This window comes from Lycorma delicatula, chromosome 10 (assembly GCF_047948215.1).
Source record: "Lycorma delicatula isolate Av1 chromosome 10, ASM4794821v1, whole genome shotgun sequence".
Taxonomy (NCBI): domain Eukaryota; kingdom Metazoa; phylum Arthropoda; class Insecta; order Hemiptera; family Fulgoridae; genus Lycorma; species Lycorma delicatula.
In genome coordinates this window covers 3,306,252-3,333,316 of record NC_134464.1, presented here as the reverse complement: position 1 = coordinate 3,333,316, position 27,065 = coordinate 3,306,252, and the positions used below count along the sequence as shown (strand labels likewise).

The 27,065-nt window shown below is 29.9% G+C and overlaps 1 protein-coding gene across 1 annotated transcript in view; it reads right to left on the bottom strand.

The window, feature by feature from the left end:
- Positions 1 to 27,065, bottom strand: part of LOC142331549 (midasin) — a 640,891-nt gene that overhangs the window by 66,138 nt on the left and 547,688 nt on the right. Inside the window, exons 45-51 of the mRNA XM_075377535.1 lie at positions 24,968 to 25,530; positions 21,941 to 22,128; positions 17,463 to 17,898; positions 16,006 to 16,416; positions 10,956 to 11,990; positions 6,784 to 7,010; positions 2,035 to 2,279 (exon numbers count right to left, since the gene is read on the bottom strand). Of these exons, the coding sequence (XP_075233650.1) occupies positions 2,035 to 2,279; positions 6,784 to 7,010; positions 10,956 to 11,990; positions 16,006 to 16,416; positions 17,463 to 17,898; positions 21,941 to 22,128; positions 24,968 to 25,530 (3,105 nt within the window). The remainder of the gene's footprint in view (positions 1 to 2,034; positions 2,280 to 6,783; positions 7,011 to 10,955; positions 11,991 to 16,005; positions 16,417 to 17,462; positions 17,899 to 21,940; positions 22,129 to 24,967; positions 25,531 to 27,065) is intronic.

Below are 27,065 nucleotides of genomic sequence, written 5' to 3'. Positions count from 1 at the left end.
ACTCAAATCAATTTTTTTTTTTAATATGTGCAAAAGATAAATATAAAATGTTTTCTGATCAATTTTGTTTTTAACAAACTAGTTAAAACAAAATGGACCAGAAGTTACTGTAGCCAAGTAAACATTCAAAATATAATTAACAAAACTAGATTTAAAAGTTAGAATTGAGCAGTTCTTTAAATAATAAAAAGAATACAGAAAAAATGTAAAAATAATTTTAGACTTCAATCATCTACCGAGATAGATAATTTCAATAATCTATAAAATGTTGAATGGGTCCTGGATAGGATAAACATTCCCTTATAACTTGGTAGTTTCACAACACCTACTTTTTTATTTTTCTTGTTAGCCTCTGGAACCACTGTAAGGTATTACTTCAGAAGATGAATGAGGATGATATGTATGAATATAAATGAAGTGTAGTCTTGTACAGTCTCAAGTAACAACACCTGTAATATTTTAAGAATGGTTTCTTGGAAACTGAGCAACATGCAGAAAGAACAAAATTTTAATGGAAAACGCTTCATCTAATATTTTGTGTTAATCAATAAAATTAAACATCAGATGTAGTTTCCTCTCATAAACTAATGACCATAGCAAATTGATGCCATGTAACAAAATCTCATTTAAAAACTTTACCGTGAACTACTGCAAACTGAAACAGCAAAACTTGGAAAATATAAATTAACAATATTAAAAACCTTTCTATCATGGCTAGCATACCATTATTAAACATCAATTTATTTCAAAACATATGCTATAACATTTTTTACTTTATCATACAAAAAATCAAAAACACAAATACAAATTCCAGTAAATTAGAACACAGCAAGAGTAGGAGAACAGCTTTACATAATAATCAAAGCAATAAATAATTGAGCTATTTAAATGAAGGTAATATGGAAAGTAAAACTACAAATCCTTACTGTACATGGTCTATTCCTATTCACCCTCTTCTATTTTAGTTACGCATCTACTGTGCATTTTTTTTATCGCATACTTTAGTCGTACTGTTTCTGTGCATGTTTCAAATGAATAAGAAAATGGAGAACACCACATTACGTGAACTTGAGCTCCGCAATTCAATTTTTTAAGGCAAGAAATCTGCGACCATGCCCACCAATCAATAAAAGAAGGTAATCAAGATATGATGAACAAATCATCACTGCATGATGGTGGTATCAAAATTTTAATTCAGGAAGAGAGAATCTATAAAAATGAAGATACCAGGCACAGTATTTATTATGGATGATTTTCTGTAAACATTAATCAACGGAAAGAAATCACTCTTGTTCACCATCTAAACCAAAAACTTTAAGCAGACAGTTTCTAACCAAAAGGTTATGGCTACTGTCTTCTGGAATCAAATAGTTCATGCCTTGTTGATTTTATGCCGCATGGAATTACAATAAATGGTGATATGTATTGCACAGCATTAAAAAAAATTGTGGCGGGCCATTCAAAACTGAAGTAGAATCTGCTGTCTAGCAGCATTTTGCTCCTCTGCAGTGTTTTGCTTATGACCTCAACCACAGAGAGAGAAAACAAACAGTGCTTGTATAATTTAAGAGGGAAAATTTTTATCATCCAGCTTACAGTCCTGACCTGGTCACTACTAGTGACTATGACCTGTTTATCAAAATGAAAGACTTTTTTAAAAAGTCTAGTGTTTTGAGAGCAGCAAAGAACTGAAGAAAACTGTGACTACTTATCTCAGTGAATTTGTGATATAGAGATAAAAAAAAACTAGTCAGACAGTATAATAAGTGCTTAAATATAAACGAGTAAAGTAACTAAAGGTTAGTCATGTTAAATAAAAAGATTGTTCAAAAATCCTTGTAAGTTATACTTTCATCACAAAATGGGTACTTCTTTTTGTATGACCTTCGTACATCCTTACATGGTGAATCGAGTCTGTGGTTATGTCCACAGTTCCCACTTTCTATAAAACTCTTCCACCCCAAATATTTCCTTCCCAGCCTTATAGATACAATTAATGAGTATAATGCATAATATTGAACTTATAATACTTACAATGACCAGAAGCAGTTAAATTTGCAGCATGACAATGGAAATTTAGTAAGAGTTGTAATCTTGATGTAAACTGAACTAGCGTACTTTTTTCCATAAATTTTTGTAAAGCAATAATTAAATCATTCTCTGTAACTACTTCTGTTACATTGCTACTGCTGCTACTGTGATCACCTGATTTACTTCTTAAGAAACCAGCAACAAGTGAGTATAAATAAAACCACCATTTGCTTACTTCACCTTTCAATCTGTAACAATAAAATACAACACTCCAATTCTCTAAATAGCTAGTAAATAATTTATAATTCCTGTAGAAAATAGAATGTTGTTGCATTAAAATTTTTTTTTTGGAACGTATGACTTTAATATATAAAGATCTTTACCAATTAATCCTAAAATAATATAGTCAAAGAAAAAAGTTTCTATTAGCCTCATTAATAATAAGAATCTGGCAAAGTTTTGTTAAAAGATTAGGTTCTCTAATTTTCATATACTTCTACAAACATATAGAGCTTTTTTAGTAATTTTAACTAATATTATACTACTTCAGAGTAGCTCAAGTTCAAAAGGCATCATTTTTATTTACTGTATTTGCTTGAACATAAGACAACTTTCCCAGTTTTGAATTTAATTTTCAGGTAAAAAGTTGGTAGAAATGTTTTTCCACCAAATAATAAAATTTTACCACCCATAAGAAATTAATTTCAAAATTTATTTATATAATTGCATATACTCTTTCTTCGGTCATCTCATAAGGACACCGCAAACAAGACTGTCAAGAAATATCATTGAAAAGCTCTGGTTCCAAAAGCTAGAAGTAGGATGGATCAAAGAAATTAGAGAAGATATGAAAGAATTGGGAATTTCCCTGACTGACCTACAGAATAAAACTGGAAAAATTACAAAGCTAAAAGATAAAAGCATTAGATTTAAACAAAAGACAGACAAACGACAAAATACAACGAAGAGGGTGTTTACGGATGAAGAAAAGAAAGCAAGATCTGAACGGATGAAGAAATACTGGGCAGCTCGAAAGAGTAAAATAACACGCTTTTCTCAGAAAAGATCCAACTAAAATTGACTTAAGTGGTCCCATGTTGGCCGTAAAAGCATAATAAATAATAATAATTGCATAAGTAGCATGCAAATTAATCCGAGCACAGATGGTATTTAATAAAAAGTAACTTTATTTAGAAAAAGTCATACTTGTAAAATCTGTGAATATTTAGTAATTAATATGTCCTCCTTTATTCATAATAACTTCATATATGTGATCTGCTCTTGATTCAATAAGCGTACTACACATTACTTTGATTTCTTCATCATGAAATATTATTGCTTTAATGAGGTCAATTTTTGTGGCAAAATTCATTTTTGAGGGTCATTTTTTGACTATTGCTCAATTCAATTGGGTTTAAAACCTTTCTTCAAAACCTTATTCCATTTTTTTGGCAGTACGGCATGGTGCCAAATCTTATTTGAACATACTCCGTTGCCTTGTGAGAATTTGTTTTGAAGTTGTGCCCTTTAGAATCTTATACATCCATCACTTTTCATCATAACATTTACTAGAAGTAATGAACAAAGGCCTTCAAATGTGAAATAACCCAAAAAATTGTTTTCTGGAGATGTTTAAGTGGTTGTTGGAAATAAGGCAAAGATGTATTTTCATTTGATGTTTTTCTAACTTGTGGAACTCTTTGTCCCTGAACATAAAATGTAACTTGTCGGAAAACATAATATTTTTCCAATCTTCTTTGGTCCTGTTAGCATACGCTTTAGTTCACAAGAGCCTTTACTTGCACACTGCTGCTAATGAAAGCTGCTTTTTAGCTGGCCGACAAGCTTTCTGTCCAGCTGAGAAGTCAGCGTCTAATAGTCATCACCTGTAAATCTACTCCACCGGTTGCTAATCCTCAATTTAAGTCCATAGCAGATCATTTTGGATCAATTTTACTCAATTTCTTCCTCACTAATAAATAATACTGTATCGTAGTAGTTTTCTTTTCAGGCTACATTTGCCTATCCTTTGATATGTAAAGAAACAAGTTTCTAAATTTTTAAAAATAGCATTCACTATCCCTAGTTGCAACAACACAAAGCTCTTTGTTGTGTCATATAGAAATGTTCAGAAAGTGAAACAATTTTCTAACGCTTTCTTGGAATTATGTCCATTATTATGCATATTCAAGACACACAGAATAAAAAGTACGATATTCATGACCCACAGAACAAAATATGATTTTGTAATAAAAAATTAAATAATAAACTTTCACAAAGCACTATTTATAACATGAAAATTGTTAAATAACCAAAAAAACAATAACCTCATATCACACAAATAACTTAAAGAATGGGTATGGTCAAGCAGTGTAGCCACAACATAGAAATACACAAAAAAATTCCCTGTATTTGGATTAATTTGCATGCTACTGTAATACTATAAATATTTTTTATTATCCTATTAGTATTTTATTATACTACTTTATAATATTACACATACATGCTGAAATTTTATATCTGAATAGCACGATAATTAAACAATATTTTAAATTGTGTGCAAGATTTTTATTAAGAAATATTTTAAAATAAATAATAATGATTACAAATTTCTATGTTTTTATTTAAATTGTTTTTCTACATTTACATGAAAAATGCATTAAAAAATTCACTTGCAACACATGAACACTTGACCTGACACTATCACTACTGCTATTTGAAAATAAAATGTTGTTTTCATTATTTGATTCTTTCTCCAACAGAATATCATCTTCAGTTCCATCTAATGTATTGCTAATACAACATTTTTTTAAATTCATGTCTAATGCTATCTAATGTTATTGAGTTCATGACTTAATAATCCACTCTCATAATAAGTTCACGGAAGGATTTTTATTCTTCCAGTAGGAGTAAGCTGATGACTGTTGCTTCACATCCAACAATTATAATTTTTCTAAGATTATTTTTAAAAGGCTTATTCACAACTACATCCAAAACCTGTAACTGCGAAGTCAAACCATCAGGTATTATAACTAAATATGTGGTTAGGTTTTTTCTCTAATTTTACACTTTTTGTCACATGACTCCTGAATGCATCTAATATTAACATAGATCGCTGTCCTCTATGATCTAAGTTTCTGGACTAGACCATTTTAAGCCAATCTTTGATCAAAGACTCATTTATCCAACATTCATTAAGTAACTAACTAAGTTTATTAATAATAATAATAAATGATGTAATAACAATAATTGAAAGTAGTTATTATATAAACTGTAATAGACTCCCATCATGAATATAGGAAAAAATAAACTACAAAACATCTTAAAAGCTTGGTTGAATCCAAATGTAAGTCGGCGTCACATATTGATTGACCCTCCAATTTTATGACAGAAAATGTAGGAAAAAACCACAACCTATAATCAACCAGACAAAAACAGTATTTATTTGATTTTTTTTTGCCAGAAAATTGAATCTTTTATTAATTTTATTTCTAACATCACACCTAAAATTATTGCACTGTAAATAAATTAAATAATAACAGCCTTTGACAATATTCTCAAACAAAAAAAATGAGCTAAGTAGTTTGAACTGAGTTTCATAAAAATCATGTAGTAATTATTTTGTAAAAATATTAACATTCTACACTGGACATGCATCTACTCAATTGCTGCAAATATCTCAAGACTGAAGACAAATAAATTTTCCAGAGAAGATAGTAATATTTCATTTCATTTACTTATTCGTCAGTACAAGACAGAACAAATCCACTTATACTATACACAACTGTATAATGTTAAATTCCAATAATAGATGACAAAAATTATGAATAATAGGTCAGTAAGCTATTGAAAATATGAAAGCAATGTAGTGAAGATTATTTGTAACTGAATAAAATCTATTTGATTAATTCAAGAAATGAAACAGAATGTATTTACAACATATTCTAAAAATAAATATTGATATTTTTCACTTTTGGATATGACCAAATGATTACTGCTTTTACAATGCTGAGTATGTAAATTAATTTACATTGCTAAATATCTACAATTTAGTAATTGTTAAATTAATAAAGTTTAGATGAGCAAGTAATCCATAATACATGTTCTTTGCATACAATTATCTTAGTTTATTGCAAGAAACAAAATTCGGTCTAACGATTTAATAAACTGTATTACTATCAATTGTAATAAAATTATATTAAATTTAATTTTAATTTACGTAACTTTAATGAAGAGGTCATTTTAGGCTATTATGATGTTATACATCCCTTTTACGCTAGTATTTTAACAAAGAAGAATCAATGATTTGTGAAAAAATTCAGGCTTTTGCCAGGAACTAAACCCAAGTCAAGCTGATTCAGAAGCCAACCATGCTAACCATGCAACCATGCAAGCTAACCATGGCAACAACTGATAACTAACTAATCAATCATCAAAAGATGTTAACTCACATTCCAAAATATAAAATTCTAATATCCAAGAAGCTAACAACCAACAGCCTTTTCTATATTAATCTTAAATGTTCTGACAAGGTAAATCACTTCACAGGTTGAAATTGGAACTCATGACTTTAAATTTTTCTGTAACTATCCGATTTATTTTCACGATATGAATGTTAATCGATACGTTTTTAAAAACATAAAAGCGAGCAAATTGAACATAATGATGCGATCTACATTAATTTTTCACATTATGAACATATCATCACAACAATTAGAGAATAAAAAAATACGACTAGATTTAAAATTGAACCTGTTTCTAGTAGCAAGAAGACATCCCTTCCAACAAGTTAATTCAAGTTTACGCCAAGCGATGACTTTTTGAGTAAATGCAGTCATATGAGAAGCAAGCGAAACACCTGAATGAGCATTTTCTTCCCATTCACGCATTTTAGACATAAGTAATTCAAGACCGGTTAGAAATCGTGAAAGCGGACTTGTTGCTTCAAAATCCATAACACGATTCACTATTACCATAATCTGAAAAAAAAAATTATACATATATAAATATAAAACACAAATACAATTATCAACAGGACTTTAACAAAAATTACTATATTATTTCTATCTCTCCTCAGCCTTACACTGAATTCACTCATACAAAGAATAAAATTGTTATGTTTACAGAGTATACAATCAGTATTTAATTCTACTTATTTTTAAAAAAAGAAAATTAATAAATAAATCGCATACTAATAATGAGTATAATAATTTATTAAAATATTTTTCTTCTAACTGCTTTTTCTGATCAATGTTTCTATCGAGTACTTTTGCAGAGATATCTTTCAAAACAATTTTTTTATTTATAATAAATTAATAAAAAATAAAACATAACATATAAAGCATAAAAATAAAACATAAACTGTATGTGTTATTTAAATAAAAATAAAACATAAAGCTGTACTAGCTCAAGTAAATAGACTCTGCATATGAATGAATGTTCAGACAGCCAATTCACAAGCATCTCCTGTAAATCCTGATGCAAATAAAAGAAACTAAGCAACATTTTTACAGAAATCATAAATATATTTAAAATTTAAACAAATTAAGACATGTTAAATGATCAATAAATATCTCTTACTTTATTCGGCACATATGATAACCATATTTAAGCAATTAATATTCAATTTTGAGGAATAAAATGCTAAGCATTTTTTACATAGTTTCCTTGAGTTTTTAAGAGTTATGAAATTGTCAGATGTTCATTAACAGTAAAAGTTCACTAATATTTTAGATTAAATCTCTATGATAATAAACAAATAATAAATTAAATTCAGTTTTCATCATCTGATTACAAGAACTCCACAGTGCTGTCAGTATTACAAAATTCAATAAGAGGCTCAATTTTGTTTTCCATAATATTACCTCAATTCCCAATAACTTGATTCAACAGTATCTGTTACATGTTTTATACAGTTTCCATTCTTGCTGGCCCGTTTTATCAATGGCTTTTAAGCATAAATTTTTTGAGTCGAGTTCACAATGATAGGGAGGTAATTGAATAACGGTTTTACCACTGAATCTTGCTAACTCATAAATTTTATACACATTAAAATTACTTTAAATGCACCAAACCTTTGCAATTATCAGATCTTAAGTTCATCCTCTTAAAAAATCATTCCTTTTGAACTAAGCCACATTTTGATATCATTCTTTTTCCAAGACATGGCTGGAATTTTTTCCTTTTTACACGAATTTTAAGGCATGATTTCTAAGACAATAACCGAATTATCTTCCAAAAGAGATAAAACATCACTAAATCCATTTCTCAAAAGACGTTCATCTCGTTATGATAGTCTCCTGTAGATTTAGATTCAAAAATTTATAGACTACCATTGACAAACCCACTATCATTGCTGATATGCATAATATGAGGCGCCTACCTTTACCCAATGGAGCCTTATTACCTGTTGATAAGCCACACAGAAAGGCTTTTTTGACGAATTCACAGCTTTATTTTTCCAAACAAAACTTTTCATTTGGCCTTCACTGAATCAAGTTTCATCACTACAATACATTTTATGGTCTTCTTGCCTCATTTTCTTTATTTCATTGAGGTCTTTGTCATATAATGATAATCCGTTGTCAATTAAAGCATTTTCGTGGCTCCATTTTCATATTTAAAATTCATTTTTTTAACAATTTATAAAAAGTTGTCCTTTGGAAATCTGGTAGATTGTTATTGTCATTTACAAGTCTTAACACTTTGTCTATTGTAGGCAGTTTCTTTCAAAAATAAAATTTGTGTATGTTTTTTCAAATCATATTTTTATCAAAATTTTCTTCAACTGACCTGCAGCGTTTTGTTATCTTAGGAGACCGTAATTCATTAGTAGATTTGTACTCACGAATCAATCATACTGTGCACTGAAGCATTACAACTTCCACTTATGTTAGTAGTTTTATTAACTACATCCAAAATCAATGCCACTGGATTACTCTGTAATTTGCTTTAGTAAGCATTTAAAATGATGTGTTTTTCTGCAAGATATAAATAATCGTGCACTATAATCAGCTGAATCATTATCAGACACGGTGTCAAAATAATGATATAACTCAAGTCGCGCAGACACAAATCTAGGAATAAACTATGCTCATGTTCCAGTAAACTTAAAATAATCGCATTACATTAACTTTAAATAACACTAACGAATACAAATAAGTAACAGAAACACAAAAATTGAACATGAAAACAAAATAGTGATCATATGAAAAGATTAAGGGTTCTAATAGAACTGAGAAGACATAACATTATATAAAGGTTTAATTACATGGCTACTATATGACTATATGGTGACTAATATCTAAATAATGAGTGTTGTTTGTAGATATCACAGCATTGTGAATCGGCACTCATATATAGAACATGACTCATGAGAATCATGACAAACTCACTCAAACACAATGTTTTTTTTATTCTTCACTCTACATAAGGATACAATACACACTTCAACGCTGTGCAAATGTTTACTACCTCAGTCCATGATATACAGATAATTCCGTTTTATATTACTTAATTCTCCTCAATTTACTGGCCGTTCTGAGCTACTATTTTTTTCTAAGGATGCATCATTGTAACGTTACAATGAAAATTACATTACATTAAATTACTTTAATTATATCTTTCAAAAGAAGGCAAAGATTGTTCTTTTAATCAAAATACACAAAATGGATTTTTTTTTTAAGACGCATGTAAGTATATAACTCTTTTACTCCAGAATTTAAAAACCATTATGCATCATACAATTTTTATCTGCATGTAGAAACACTTAACACGTAATAAAATAAACTAAAATAAAAATTTTAGCTATTTTTCTTTAAAAATATTATAAGAAAAAAATTTTATAATACGTAGTTAAAAAAAATTTGTTTCTTACTAAAAAGAATATTTGTTTCTTACTTTTTTTTTGTCTTTAGTCATTTGACTGGTTTGATGCACCTCTCCAAGATTCCCTATCTAGTGCTAGTCGTTTCATTTCAGTATACCCTCTACATCCTACATTCCTAACAATTTGTTTTACATATTCCAAACGTGGCCTGCCTACACAATTTTTCCCTTCTACCTGTCCTTCCAATATTAAAGCAACTATTCCAGGATGCCTTAGTATGTGGCCTATAATCTGTCTCTTCTTTTAACTATATTTTTCCAAATGCTTCTTTCTTCATCTATTTGCCGCAATACCTCTTCATTTGTCACTTTATCCACTCATCTGACTTTTAACATTCTCCTATAGCACCACATTTCAAAAGCTTCTAATCTTTTCTTCTCAGATACTCCGATTGTCCAAGTTTCACTTCCATATAAAGCGACACTCCAAACATACACTTTCAAAAATCTTTTCCTGACATTTAAATTAATTTTTGATGTAAACAAATTACATTTCTTACTGAAGGCTCATTTAGCTTGTGCTATTCGGCATTTTATATCGCTCCTGCTTCGTCCATCTTTAGTAATTCTACCTCCCAAATAACAAAATTCTTCTACCTCCAAAATCTTTTCTCCTCCTATTTTTCACATTCAGTGGTCCATCTTTGTTATTTCTACTACATTTCATTACTTTTGTTTTGTTCTTGTTTATTTTCACTAAAAAGAATATAATTCTAATGCACCTAACATTTATAATACCACATTTAGATTCAAATTCAAAAGTAACCAAGTCGTTAAACTTCAACTAATAAAAATACAATTTGAATCTACAACGAAATTTACTAAAAACTTTTAAATACAGATTAATAGAGATGTACATCGTTTTTTCAGACATTTTATCAAATGTTAACATGATATTTATTTCACCACTGCCAGAACCATAAAATTAAAAAAAAGAAAAAATTAAGAGATTGTCATACAAAAACCAATGCACATATAATAAATATTACATTAAAAAATAAATAACAAAATAGTAGCAAATAGTAAATAAAACATACCTGATTCAATGTTGGATGATCAGGCCATTCTGATCGAAGTTCCTCAACTCTTTCTGTTAATTTATTCAATAGAGATATAGATTGTTTTGCTTCTGATACATGAGGATCATTATAAAAATCATAATGTTTACCTTTAATAGGTTCTTCGGTATTTTCACAATGACCGATAAGACTTGCTATCTCAGTAGCAAGACATAAGCCCGGACTAACTTGAATGTCTAAATCAATATTACAAGCTTCACCGAATTTATGTAATAATATTTTAAATACTGTAAATCTTTCTAAAAATGAAGAAGTAAAATTTAATGACAGTTCATGTTCATCATTTTTCCCCATCATCCACCAATGAGTATTAGTGTTTTCATACACCAATTCAAAATGTATTCTGTGTATAGCCTGAATATCTTGTAATGTCAATTTAAAAAATTTGTTTTCAGGTTCAGTAATAATTTTAGATTTATTAACATTTTCAAGTGTTGCAGGTTGTTCTAAATCAGAAAAATCATTATCACGATTTGAATTAAAAATCTGCATAATTTCTAATTCGGTTTCCTCTTCTTCAGTCAAATTTTCACCTTTTATTCGTGGTTTATTTACATAAAGGCTTTCTTCAGCTAACAATTTTTGTTTTCTTTCTTCTTCCTGATGTTCCCATGATAGAACAACAAAATCTAAAATACGACATATTTCAAGCCACTCTTCATTAAGATTACCTTTAATTTTAACAATATTTTGTATTTCTTCTAAACAAAATTTAGCCAACCTAAATGTTTCATTTCTTTCACTTTCTTTCTTTTTAACACCAGCATTATCATCATCATCTTCTACAGCAGTAGCTGCTTTTAATAATTTTAAAGAGATATCAGATGTACAAAATCCAATTAATTGCAAAGCTGATGAGATTGTAGGTAACGGGTACGTACCGAGAAGCGACACAAATGTATCTAATGAAAAAATTGAATTTTCAATAGCTGACTCTTGTTTTACTGTAATCTTTCTAACAGTACTAAGCATTAACTGAATTCCATATTTTATCTAAAACATAAATCGGAAAATAAATAAATTTATTATAAAAGTAATGTAAAATAAAAAAAAATTAACCTATTGACAAAATTATAATATTTTACAAAGATCCCAAGTTATGTACGTTTTCCACAATAGATGTAACGCAAGGCTAACTTACTGTGAATTAGATTCTAAATCAGTGTGTTTGTATGTATGTATATACATATATATTTAAATTCTATTAAATATGTATGTATGTATATACATATATATTTAAATTCTATTAAATACACCAGTAAGTACAGAATATAGGGATAAGAAATATATCTTACCTTAATTTTTCATGAAAGTAATTTCACAATCAAGATTGAAATAAATTCTGTTATTGCAAAATAAAAATACTAAAATGATGAAAATTATTTTAATATTTCTAATATATTTAATTTTATATTTTATTTAATTAATAAAAATGACATAAAATTATTAGAAGAATATTACACATATAATACAAAAAAAAATTTCATTTTGATAAACCAACAGACAGTGTTTGAGGGAGACTATCTAATAAAAACTTAACAGAAAGCAGCACTCATATAAATAAATACGCAATTTTCATTAGTAGTATTTTTATTTAAAAAATTTTATTATGCACTAATGGAATTATTTCAGTCATGACTGAGAACGTGGGATCTTGAAAAAGTATTTTCATGAAAAATTAAAGCAAGATATGTTTTATCTTAATATTGTGTACTTGGGGGTTTATTTATTAGAATTTAAATATACTTTAACAGTACAGAAGAAAAATATGAATCTTAAAGATTAATTTCAGTAAAATATGCAATGTATTTGGAAAGTTTCTGTGCACTGGAATTATGGTGGAACTTTCTTAATTATTATTTGGTATTTTTATTTCATTATTTTAAAGAAACAAATATTACAATAACTGGAATAGTTTATAAAAAGTGATGAAAATAACCACCTCCAACATCAATGCAACACTTCAGATGCTTCAATCTGTTTTCAAACAATTTAACCAGTACTGGAATGTCATGTACGTATGCCAATGTTGCAGTTTTTATTAGTCAATCGTGCATGGTCTGTTGTGATACACTGCTTGTTACACTACCTCGAATAGAAAATAATCTGGGGGTCAGATCAGGCGATTGTGCAAGCCACAAACCCCTCAGAAAGATTCGTTCACCAGACATTTTGTAAAAAATTCATAGACCCGTTAGCTGTGTGCACTGTGGTGCCATCATGTTGGAATCAACTGTGACTAATTTCAAATTCTGGTAACTGACTAATGAAATTTGCTAAAATAGCACAATAACTAACTATTAACTGAATTGTTAAAAAATAATCGACCCACAATGCACAATCTATTCACACCGATCCAGACTCCAATTTTTGCTTTGTGTAAAGATGTTTTGTGAAATACATGGAGGGTTAGTCAACCAGTTTGTGAATCAATAAACCCCCCAGATGAATTACACTTCATATGTAAAAAAAAAAAAACAAAAAAAAACATTATGTTGAGGATACCTATGGCATTTTGGTCAATAAAACGTTTAAACCATTGACAATAATTTAGTCACATTACTTTTAGGGAAATAGTTTCAGTTCTTTTACAGCTTTATCTCTGGTAACAAGTCGATAATCTTGCTGCTGTGTTATCTTATATATTGATTTCAATGGACTTTCAGCCATAGCATCTGAAATATCAAGCAGCTTCTATTAATTTAGGTGGTCTTCTGCTTTGATCAGCGCCTTCAACAAAGCCTTTGCCTGAAATTTTTCAGTAGGAGTTTGAATTGCATTGTGGTGAGGAACAGGAGTATTTGGAAACTTTTCAGAAAACTTGTGATTTACTAAATCAGTATACTTGACATCTTCACAGAAGATGTGTTCAACTAAAAAAATACATTCCTCTATCAGAAGAACCATTACGTTTCTCATAACTATTGATTCCAATAAACAAACAACATGAAAGGAAACGAAGCATATTCAATCATACTCAACAACTGACGTCTTGATTTATTAGTGAGCAATAACCAACAAACCTACATAGGGCAACCAACCTAACGCTGAAAGAACAAAATGCACCATATAATTTTAAAGCATACTGCATGCAACTTACCAAATGCACCACATACATACATATATATATATATATATCTACTGCCTTGGCAAAATCAATTATTTTGTTATAGTATTTGTCCATATTCCCCTCTGTACTATTTACGAAGTGTGGCTATTACATAACGAGACTAATGCTGTAAACTATTTTATTTTAAATTTATACATATTTAGTTATTATCCTCTTCAATATACACCCTTCCTCTATCCCTACAACACTCCATGCGAATTTTCCATTGTTCAGTGCTGGAAGTCTTCTTCTGTGAGCTATTTCATGACCCACGCTGCTTTTTCTTTTACAGCTTCAATGGTTTGAAATATTGTTCCTTTTAATGCAGATTTGACCTTGAGGAATAGATAAAAATCACATGGTGCCAGGTTAGGCGAATAAGGCAAATGGTTTAACACTGGGATGCTATACTTGGCTAGAAGCATCTTGACTTAACCCACCGGGTTGGTGTAGTGGTGAACACATATTCCCAAATCAGCTGATTTGGAAGTCAAGAGTTCCAGCATTCAAGTCAGTTATTTTTACACAGATCTGAATACTAGATGTGGACACCGGTGTTCTTTGGTGGTAGGGTTTCAATTAACCAAACATCTCAGGAATGGTTGAACTGAAACTGTACAAGACTTCATTTACACTCATACATATCATCCCCATTCATCCTCTGAAGTATTATCTGAATGGTAATTACCAGAAGCTAAAAGCAGGAAAAAGAAAAAGAAGCATCTTGACAGATAATGCAGTACGAGCCGGTGCATTGTCCTGATGAAGAACCAATGCACATTATAATGCATAAGGTTCTTCCACAGTCCAGGTTGTTTTTTTTTCTTATTTTATCACAAATTTGAGCAAGAATTTCAAGGTAGTAACATTGATTAATAGTTTGATGGTCAGATCGGATCAGATTACCAATTTCTTTAATACTTTTATCTGTTTTTGACATGGAAGGGCAACCTGGAACATCATCTTCAATGTCTTCTTGGCCATCTTGGAAATGCTTAAACCACTCAAAAACCCATGCATGTGATAAACATTCATTGCCATATACTATTTTTATAAAAGATAAGTTTCAGTAGCGGTTTTTCCAAGTTTATATGAAATTTCACAATTCTTTGCTCTAATAACTTATCATTATTTCAGCAAAACAAGAAACAGATGTTATCCAAATGAAGGCCACGGCCAGACTAATATGTCTACAGAAACTGGAGTGGCAACAATCAAAAGAGAAGGCTTCATGCTACACAGCTGTCGGTCATCTGAATTTGACGCATGCACAGTTCTTCTGTAGCAGCATTAGTCTCGCTATTTAACAGCCACACCTCGTATATTAAAGACAAAAGTATAAAACAGTTTACCACCAAGAGTACAGAATTCAATAACGCTTCTTACCTTATGCTTGTTATTTCATAAAAGCGCTTTCAAGGGTTTCCCTCATCATCAGTTAATAAAACTCTTCTTTTTCAAAAATCATACATTAAAGTTAAAACATTAAAACTGTAAACATAAAAATATGTAGTCATAAAAATTAACAAAATTTCTATTATGCGGCTAGCCACACACAGTACAGTACTAAGTATATGTCTTTTCCTGTTTCCGACTTGAGGTGAAAAAAACCCCTCAAAGGGCACCATTTTGGAACAGTAGAAATAAAAAAAAATGTAACCGACCGTCTTAAGGATATTCCAGTTTCTACACTGCTATGAAAAGTGAGAAAACAGTTTCAAGCATTGCGCGTCTTCCCAAGGGAACTATTTCAATGGTGATAGATTCCATATATAATTGGATTGTAAATAAAAAGAATTTCTGAACCATTCTCATTATTTTATTTACAGACCTCATATATATATACTTATAATTAATTATATACATAACACCACAAAAAATAAAATGTATAACTCTTACCTGGGCAATAGCAACTAAAATAGGAGTAGTAATATCAGGATACCATGTACCAAAATCTGAACTAAATTTTGAAGTAAATGTATCAATTGACTGCAACCACATTTTAGTTTCATTTAATATCTTATCAGATAATTGTTTATCCCACTGATAAAAACATGTTACAAGATTTTCTATAATGTTTCTAACATTACCAGCAGAACAAAGGCTACGTGATGCATGTAGAAGTTCTTTAATTAATGAACTAAATAACGGTGGATCTGGTCGTACAGCTACAAACTTTTTTAACTCATCTTCTTTTTGTAATAGATTTTCACATTTAATTATTAAATCTTTTTTAAACGGAAACCAAGATCGTCCTTCAATAATGCACTGTACATTTTCTACACATAATATACGCTCCAAATACTCTCTCTGAAAAAAAAGAAATACAATTTAAATTCACTATTATCCATATCATTACTTCTCTTTAATAAAAAGAGAAGTACCAAATAATTTTTAATTAACAATATTACTAATAATGAAAAATAACAGAAGTTTGGTCAAAATTAAAAAAAAAAACATTTTTGAAAAGAAAGATTATTTAAAATCTCATCATTTTATTTTTATCCTTTGAAATGAAACCTCAGTGAATGAATTAACTCAACAAAAATATTAACACAATCATGGCTTCTTTCCAGGAAATAATATTCCTGTAAAAGATGTCTAAAAAACTATTTTAAATTCTTTGGCTTAATTTTTATTCATTTAATTTGTTTAGTAAAATTTATCCTAAATAAGTAAATTTATAAGTGCTAAGACCTCAATTTTAATCTAATGATGAAATACAAACACTTTATTAATATTCTAAAAGATATTAAACATATACAACATTCTGACATGTATCTGAATTTGCTTTTCAAATAGATTAAAATTTAAAAAAAAATTATTTCACTTTCACTTATAAAATACCAAAAATTTATAACTAAAAAAATGTATATTAAGATTGTGACTTTTTACCATGTGAATTTAATGTAATTTATGAATAGTACTTTTTTAATAAATAAGTTTAATTTTGTGTTGTTTTCTCTTAGGTAAGCTTTTATCCATAAAAAGTAATCTATCTACTGGATGATTGATTTATAACACATAAGTCTCCAGATATCAAGCAGAAAAATGTTTTTAAGTTTGCCAGCAGCTCCTTGATAATTTTCAACCACCATTCTAATTAAAAACAAAACTGATCTTACGATCAATGCAACACACTAGGGGTATTCTCACTTTACACACACTTGCTTACAATTCCTAATTTAATAAAGCTAAAAAACTATCCAGAGAGTTTTAAAATATCATATGAATCGGTAAAGCAATTTACTTAAAAAAATAATAATAAATCAAACGAAAACGAAAACAAATACTCAAGAGCTTACGGGGTTACCTCATAAATAAATTAATATTTTTAAACTAAATAGTAAACTAACCTCTTCAATGGCATATTGTAATTTGAGAGCATTTTTATGTACAGAATCAACAATTTCAATGCAGGAAAATAATATAAGTTGTGTAAGACCAAGATAAGCCCAAGACTGGCCGATTAAAATCCATTTTTCAATATCATCATTAATTGAATTCAATTCATTTAATGAATTAAAAACAGATGATAAAGTCTGTGGTAATGCTTCAATTGGATCATTAGCGTCACTGGGTCTTGTATACCATGATTTTTTACCATCTTTAGCTTGAATAAGTTTACTTAGACCATTACTAATTCTATTTAATACATTTGTTTCATCTTGAGCCGAATCAACTTCCATCTCTTCATTTGATTTAGATAAATAACCTTTACTTTGTAGCGAACATTCTAATGCATTTGTAAAATTTTCAAAAGATGTTTTAACACAAGATTCTTCATTTTTCCTAAAACAGAAGTATCAATAAATTAGTCAATCAATAAAAAAAAATCAAATTCCTAAAATTCAATTTACTATGTTATAGAAGTAGATGTTTACAATGACAAACAATTAAACATTCGGCACATCTTTACACTGATAAAATCCTACTTAACCCTTTTATTTGGTAAATCATTTCATAAATATCAAACAATTTTGATTTTTCAAGTTGAAAAAAATAGCACCCATAGTCCTCTTCTCCTGTGCTGACAAGGGTTCTAATACCCATCCCTTCCATGATCTTTCAACGTCTCACTTTCCATCAGAGTGGGAATTCATTGCAGCCAGTGGTAGTTGTTTATGTGGTATCCTGTCTAAGTGATCACACCATCTTTGTCTATACCATAGATTCTCAAACTTTTCGCCCACTGCCCACATTGAGAATCAAATAGTTTCTAGCACCCCACAAAATTTCTAAACTTACCATCTGTTAAAAATAATAATTGCAATTGCTCTTTTTAAGATAAGATGTACTCTTAAAAACAGCAATTGCAATTACTGTTTTTAAACATGGACATATCCTATTTCTGAGCTGAAACTTACATTTTAAATGAGAGCAATTAAAACTAATATTTAATCATATTTGGAAGTACAGTAAATATCGTTTCTAGTGATCTCCAAAAAAACTGATGATTTTAGGTCATTATAACCGATAGTCACTATAACCAATGTTTAGGTTTAACTTAGCGGTACAACTTCAATATGCCATCTACACAGGTATTGTAATACAGTGAAATAATAATAATTTATTTCTGTAACAAAATAATATAAAAAAACAAAAAAAGCAATAATAAAGACAAATATGGTACAGTAAAAGAAATAAGAAAAAATTGTAAAAATTATTTTTTCTGCAAAAAGCTGGCTAGTTTGCTTTATTTTGAAAATTTTATGTTTAATACAGCTTTTGAAGGTTTTTTTATAAATCAAAACACACTCTCTGTTTCTTAATTAGCAATTACTGCAAAACTGAGAAATTGGCAAACGGTTTTCATGCGTTTCAAAATCTTTGTCAACCTCTTGATAAACTTCAAACAATGCATTTCACAACAATCGGTTTGTATACTATTGTCCCATTCTGTTAACGATTCTTTGTCGCATGCGACGTCAGTAACTTCACCAGCCTATGGTAAAAATCCTTCATGCCAAAAGCAATTTTTAATAGTCAGCGGAGAAACCTCATCCCATGATCTTTCTAACATAATTACAGCATCCAGATCAGTTATTTGTATTTTCTTTTTTTTTATCTAAATTCTGTATCATTTGTAAAATTAGGTGTGTTTTGTAGTGGTCTTTTACCAACTTGATCACGCCTTTATCTAAGGGCTGTAAGACTGCTGTTGTTTTCAGCATTAATTTCACTAACACGAAAGATTTTCAACATGTGGATGAGCTGGACAGTTGGCAATGAGCAGCAGTATTTTGTCATTTTCAATCTTTAATTCACGGTCCCATTTTCATAACCAAGACGTAAAGATATTACTTGTCATCCAAGCTTTCTTGTTACTTTTGTACATAACAAGAAGCAATTTAAAATTTTTAAAACATCGGGGTTTAGCACTTTTCTCTATAAACAGAAGTTTTTTTTGTCGGTTCCAGTCATATTTGTAACAATTAGTACTGTCAGTCTTTCTTTTGATAATTTTTCCACCAAACACATTTCACGTTTAAACTGAAGGGTTCTTTCTGGCGTCAGTTTAAAAAAAATGACCAGATTCATCAGCATCATAGATTTTTTCATCCGAATAGCCAGCCCCTTCTTTTAATTTTGGCCAAATGTTTCTAGCCATTTTTCTGAACACCGGTTTGGAGCTGCTGCGGCCTCACTGCTTATTCTCCCCTACACAATATCATGACACTGATGGAACCATTGTATCTAAGCTGAAGTTATTTCACATGGTTTACCAAATTTTTCACAAAAATCGTTCACCTTAGTTTGCAATCCCTTTGTTTAAAGCCTTAAGGCCTTAGTTTCCCTATTAGGGCCACTAATAGGGATGTCACTAGCCCTCTCGTATTTTAACAGCACTTAGTCTGCATCATTATGTTGACTAGGCCATAATATTTTTGATTTCATAGAATTTGTTTCAAAATTTTTCTAATTTTTTCACAGTTCTTCCATATTACCAATATTGTAGATATTGTAGAATTAGGCGAAACCCTAATTCTTGGGCAATATCCTTACTAGTTTCACCAATCTCTAACCACCAGATAATGTGGACCTTTTCCTTTATCATAAATGTTTTTCACAAAGTCATAATTAAATCACTATTAAATGAATTACACAGAATATGTAAAATAAAATACTGTACCTGCACGATATGATATGCTCACAGCAAATAACAACTGAATGTAGCCGTTTCAGTTTACAATAATCTAGTACAGGAAGAAGATTAAAAAAACAAGAACTATATATACATATGCAGGTAAAGAGGAAAAGGTGACTAATTTTAACTGTCAAAATATTTCTGTAGCTACAATGTAGATAATGACGAGTCACTTCTGTCCATCATAAGTGATAAAATGTTACATTGCAGTAGAAAAAATAGGTCATAATAACAGATATGTTACTACAATCGATGTAATTATAAACAATACACATTCTGTATTTATATATTAACAGCATACCAAACCAACCAAGAAACAGGTTTTTGGTCACTATATCTGATGTCACTATAAATGATACTTAGTGTATTTCTATTGAAATTGCTTTAAAAAAATGACAATTTTATCTATATAGTTATTTAACAATAGCGATAGCATATTTAATATAACAATACAATAATTAAAACAAAGCTTCAATTGAAAAATTTTAAGGTACAATTTTTAGGTAGTCAGCCATTGCCTACCTAGACCACCTGAACATCCCCAATTTTCTGTGGGCATTCTACTGCCCTCCTCCCTGAAGGCTTCCAATGCTCACAAGGGGGCATTACCTGCCACTTTGAGAAAAAAATGGTCTATAAGTTCTATTTTCTTAAGTAAAAGTTGAACAGCCAGTTCACTTCTGACATTCTTGTTCCTCACTCTACCTTTTATAATGCATCCACACTCTCTAAAAAACTTCATTTTAAGAGGCTGAATCTTATTACAATTTTAAAAGTATCTTTTTAAGATACTTTTTCTCTTGGTGATTACATGATAAGATACTTCTCAATGTTTTACTTTATCTTTAAACCTAATTTTTATGTTTGAAATTTTCTTCTGCTGCCATATGACATTATAACCCTTCTTAATATACTATTAAATATTTATGCTGCTTTTTTAAACTTATATTATATAATTTCCCTCTGGACACTTAATAACAAAAAATTAAAAAACAACAAATCTTTCAACACACACACACACACACACACACACACACACACACACACACACACACACACACACACATGCATGTGGGATAATAATGTAAAGTTATGTTTAAATATTGTTTTTGTTTAATGTTTATTTAATGTTTTTATTTTTTGTTATAATGTTCTTGGCAATCATCAATCAAAACAATGATGTCAAGTCTCGGCTTTTCATCCGGAGTTCCTGGGTTTGAATCCCGGTCAGGCATGGTATTTTTCATACGCTACATTTCTATATTCCACGCACAAGCTTCAAGCTTATGTGGCAAGCAAAAGAAAAAAGTGTCCTTGGAAACAATGTTTGCAATTATTTCTAATGTAGTAATTTTCAGAATCAATTAATTTAACAATTCTGTTTGGTTTTATTTTAATTTCCACTTTATCAATTTAATTTTGTAAGTTAATGAGGAAGAAATGGCTACTGTTCTCAGAATGAGCAGTTCAAGAAAAATCAATGTAGCTATTTTGGACTGGCACAGCTAACATAATGGTCAAACAAATTACTCTTCATCCACAACACACTACAGAATAAATATATAATAAATGTAATCTCCATTATCTTACAATGGTAACTAAAACTATTAATGTATAAAATATGCACACATGTGCATACACACAGGCACACACCACATGTATAAAATTTAAAAAATAAGTTCATACAGATAGTTTAGCTGTTGTGTCGATAAAACAGATATATTTCTCCATAATGTTGTCTTGAGAGTATTCAATAAAACAGATCGATCTTGATGTGCCCGTAATGACACCATAGATGCAGCATTACTGGAATCTGGTAATAAGAGCGACACAACTGATAATGATAATAAAGGTGATAATATATTTCTTAACTCCTGGAAAAAAAAGTTAAAAAATAAAGCAATTAAATTCATAAATAATCTTACAAGTTCTATAAACCAAAACAAAAAAAAATTAAAAGTAAAACGTAACTAGATTATTTACTTATAAGCCGAAAAAGGAATGAAATTTCTAAGAAATTTTCTAAGCTATAGAAAGAAATAATAGTTAAAATCTAAAATAATATTAAATTTTTTAAATTGTGATTATAAACCGGATTAAAATTATTACAATGCCAATCAGTTGTATAATTAAAATTTATATCCATACTACACAAGAAGCTTGACAGTTCAGCCACTATTTTTTTTATTTTTACAACCATAAACAGTTCCGAAGACAGTCACATCCCTGAGTATAAATAAGAATTAGGTGCTGTACCAGCTAACACATGGTACCAGGGTAGAGGATAATACAATCCCAATGAAAAACAGATGACGGGATGAGAAGAAACGTCTCTCAAGATCAATTCACAAAGGCATATTCCTATCAGGGTGTGATCTGATCTGAGGGATTATAATTCTATAAAAACCTATACAGAGGTCTACAAAAAAGACTATAGAGATCTAAATTTGTTATATCTCTTGGACAAAGTGTACAGTGTTGATTTAAGGCAAGGATCAAAAAACAAGTATTAGTAGTACGCATGATCACATATTAATTCCACTTCTCAGCACCCCACTTTCTGTTCTGTGACTACAGAACAGAGAGCCTTACATTCTTGGCAGTGTGCTAAATGTGAATCTATAGTTACAGTTCAAGGTGTGTTCAATAGAAAGTTTAATAAAGTGACAGTAATACTCTTATGCAACAATAATACTCTTCGATGGCATAATCAATTTGAAACAACTGGATGTCTGTAAAGGCAAAAAAACAGGATGGCTGACAATGTCAGAAGAAAGTGTTTATCATGATAGGAAGTCTTTCCTGCATAGTCCTAAAAAAATCTGCTAAGAAGGCTGGCCGCAAACTAGCAATGTCGACGATAATGTTGTGTAAAATGTTTCAAGGATACTCTTACATAAAAGTTCCATACAATTTACAGCTGTTTGAAGCCTATCAACTGCGCTGTGCATGCAGACTTCACACTAAAATGTTGTAGTATGACGATGATGATGACATTTTAACCATATGGTATTTAGTGATGAGTCAACATTATACTTTAAAAGAAATTATTAACACATATAATTTCTGTGGGTCAGAAAATCCCCATGAACTCTTACGATGCAAAAGGGAAGCCCCAAAATTAAATGTTTTCTGTGTAATACACTGACGACAAATTTACAAGCTGTTCTTTTTTACCGAAACAAACATAACAGGAATCGCTTATTTACAAATGCTGTGTACATAGCTCTTGGACATGTCAAGATGGACCAGAGAATTTTATTTGGCAACAAAATGGTGTGCCTTAAGCACCGGCATAACTCTGTACAAGATCAGCTGAATGACACTTTCCCTGATCACTGGATCAGTCAGCATGGACCTGATGACACAGCTTGTTTGTGTTGGCCTCCAACCTATCTGACCCTGTGTAACTTTTTCCTTTGGGATTTTATATAGCTCTAGTATATCTGTCTCCTGAGACTGTACAAGACTACTTCATTTACATTCATACATATCATCCTCATTCACCCTCTGAAGTAATACCTTACAGCGGTTTCAGAGGCTAAACAGAAAAAAGCATATGTGTCTCCACTATCTACTGATCTATCCGATTAGAGTTACAGGATTGAAACACCTGTCAATGCCATTACTCCAGACGTGCTGGTTAAGAATGGGGTAAACTCTTCTAACGGTTGGATGTGTGCCATGCAAGGAAAAGAGCTCACATTGAATACTTGTAAGGAAAAACTGTAAGTTACTCTTTCAGTTTATTTATGATTTATTACTGTAAGTCTAAGTTAGGAAATTTTAAATACCTCTAAAACTCTGATATTCTTTTTTGTACATTTAGTATTGAGAAGAAAAGTCAAAAAATGAATATGTCAGTGTTAATAAGTACGATTCTTTCAAGTTTCAGACGATTCAAGTTATTACGGTGATAAAAGAGAGAATCAGTGTATGTTGCATGAACACATATACTTGCACTATCTATTATGTCAAGTAGGAGGAGTAATATCATCGCAATATTATTCTCCCACTGCTGACAATAATAACAATAATTTTTTTAGTTCTGTATTAACTTTAATAAACCAACAATAAATTTAACACATTAAAAAGATAGTTTTAATTAGGAATGGTAAAACTAAATTGTAAATGTTATATTAGTAAGTTTTTTCTTGCTCCAAAACAAACATTTTAATTTGTATTTATTCTCACTTATCAGTAATATAAATTTCTAAAGTGAAAGTAACCGATTGATTATTTATCTTTAAATTTATCTGATATATCTCTGTAAAGTAATTTATCAGTTCTACAATTCAGCAAAATATAGTTAAGAACATACTCACACCAACCAAGTGGCCAAGGGATAGTTTCATTAGCAGCAAATTTATATTTGCTGATTTTATTAATATTAAGCAACCATAGGATAGCAGCTTGTATATTATCATGACTTGGATATAGACTCTAATGCCACAGCATTAAGGCTTATTAGTAAAGATCACATTAATGGGCATATAGATCAAAATTTACTAGTTATCAGTCATGTTTGACCAGTTTTTAGATTTACGGTCACTATTACATTACGTTTATCACATAATATTGACTCGCATAAAAAATTAAAAAGAAAAATGCTATTAATACAATTTAAAAATAGAGTACTGTACCAAATACAAATAATATATATTATTACTTTAATAATAGGCTTGTTTTCTTGTTGCTTGTTTTAAACCATACCTTGTTTTCTTGAATATATTCATCCAAAGGTAAATTTTCTTCATCTTTTTCATCGGTTATACACCAGTTCAACCAAACATCAGAATTTTTAACAGCAGTTGACTTATTAAACTGTTCAAGTAAAACACTTGCAACATGCTGATGATAAGCGATCGGCTTATCAATTATCTCTTGATTAGTAACTTTATTTACTAATGCTAATATCCCGGGTGGAAATGTTTGTAACCAATTTGTCCATTTACAAAAAGCTTCATTCAATTTAAATCTTGGTATCGCTTCGATTATAATTTTACTACTATCATTGTTTTCAGTATTATCATCTACTTCCATTGTTTCATTATCAATATTTTGTTGATTCTTTTGAATCGATGAATTTTCAATTAAATATTTTCTAACGACAGTATTTAATTTAAGTGAAATTAAATCATGTATCGGCCACAATTTTATTTCAGGTAAATTTATAGCTTTTATTTTCTTTTGTGTGGTTGTAGATGATTTTTGTTGTTCTGATAATAACTGCGATTCTTTTAATAGTGACTGTGCTTCTTCTAATAAATCTGATGCTGAAAAAATGAAAAATTACCTGTTGAATATTACGTATTTATATGATATATTAAATATGTACACAAAAGATAAACATTAAAAATTAAAACACATGACTGTCAAAAAAAATATTACTGACAAATATTGCTGTTTAATATAGGATAATTGAAGAGCACGAAGTTGACAATTTTATATATAGTAAAATTTTTACATATACAAAGATTTATCACCACATAAAACTGAGATTATCTCAGGAATTACATGTATGATTTCCAGTGAGATTTGTAGGCTAGAGAGCATGATGGAATATCAGCTCCACATGAAGAATTGCCTGTAAATAAGATAACTGCAGTGTGTTCAGAAAGTCACTTTGCAGTGCTTTACAATTAAGTGGTACATTCTGTTCTTTCGGTGTTAGGTTGGTTGCCCTGTAAGTTCACTGGGCGTTGCTCAATATAAACCAAGACATCAGTTCAGTTGTGATTGAATATGCTTTATTATGTTTTGTGTTGTTTTGTTTAACGGAATCAATGGTTGCAAGAAATGTAATGGTTCTTACAGTATAGAAATGCATTTTTCTCATTGAAAACATCTTTCATGAAGGTGACAAATAAACTGAAAAGCACAAGCTTTCTGAAAAGTTTCCATATATTCCTGTTCTTCACCGCAGTGCAGTTCGAACTCTTATTGAACAATTTTGGGCAACAAGCTGTGTTAAAGACACTGATCTAAGTGGCAGACCACCAAAACTAAATGAACAGAAGCTACTTGATATTTTGGGTGCTATGGCCGAAAGTCCATCAAAGTCAATACGTAAGTAAGCACAGCAGCAAGATATTGGACTTGCTATCACACATAAAGCTATAAAAGAACTGAAACTTTTCCCCTAAACTTAAACTTAAGTAAGAGCTATGAAAAAAATTAAAACTTTTTTTTCATCAACTATTTCTTTAATATACTCATTTTGTTTAGTACTGGATATCCCAAAAACTAAACAAATCAGATAATGATTAATCAAATTAAATTCAATTCAAATTCCATCCAATTTGGTTCATCATGAAAATGAATTTAGAGATACAAACGTACACTTCAGAACAAATTTTTAAAATAGATTCATATACTAAAAAAAAAATTCTGTATTTTACTTTCCGACTGATTTGGTTGATACCAACCATTCTTTATTACTGTTCTGTAGTAATTCTCTTTAAAACCATTTACAATAACCTATATTCTGAATTAGCTCTTTAATTCATTCTAATCTTTTTAATCCATTATAATCTTTAACATATAAACAGCCTAATATTGGAATTAGTGTTTAAGAACTGAAACATTCAGATCATGCCAAAAGACTACATTACTGTCAATGGTTTAAGCATTTTATTGACCAAAATTCCATAGGTATCCTCGACATAATGTTTGTTTTACAGATGAAGTGTAATTCATCTGGGAGGGGATATAATTCAAAAAATACACGACTGTGGTTGACGACTAACCCCTCATGAATTACACAAACAATCGTAACACAAAGTGAAAACTCAAATCTGGGACGATGCGA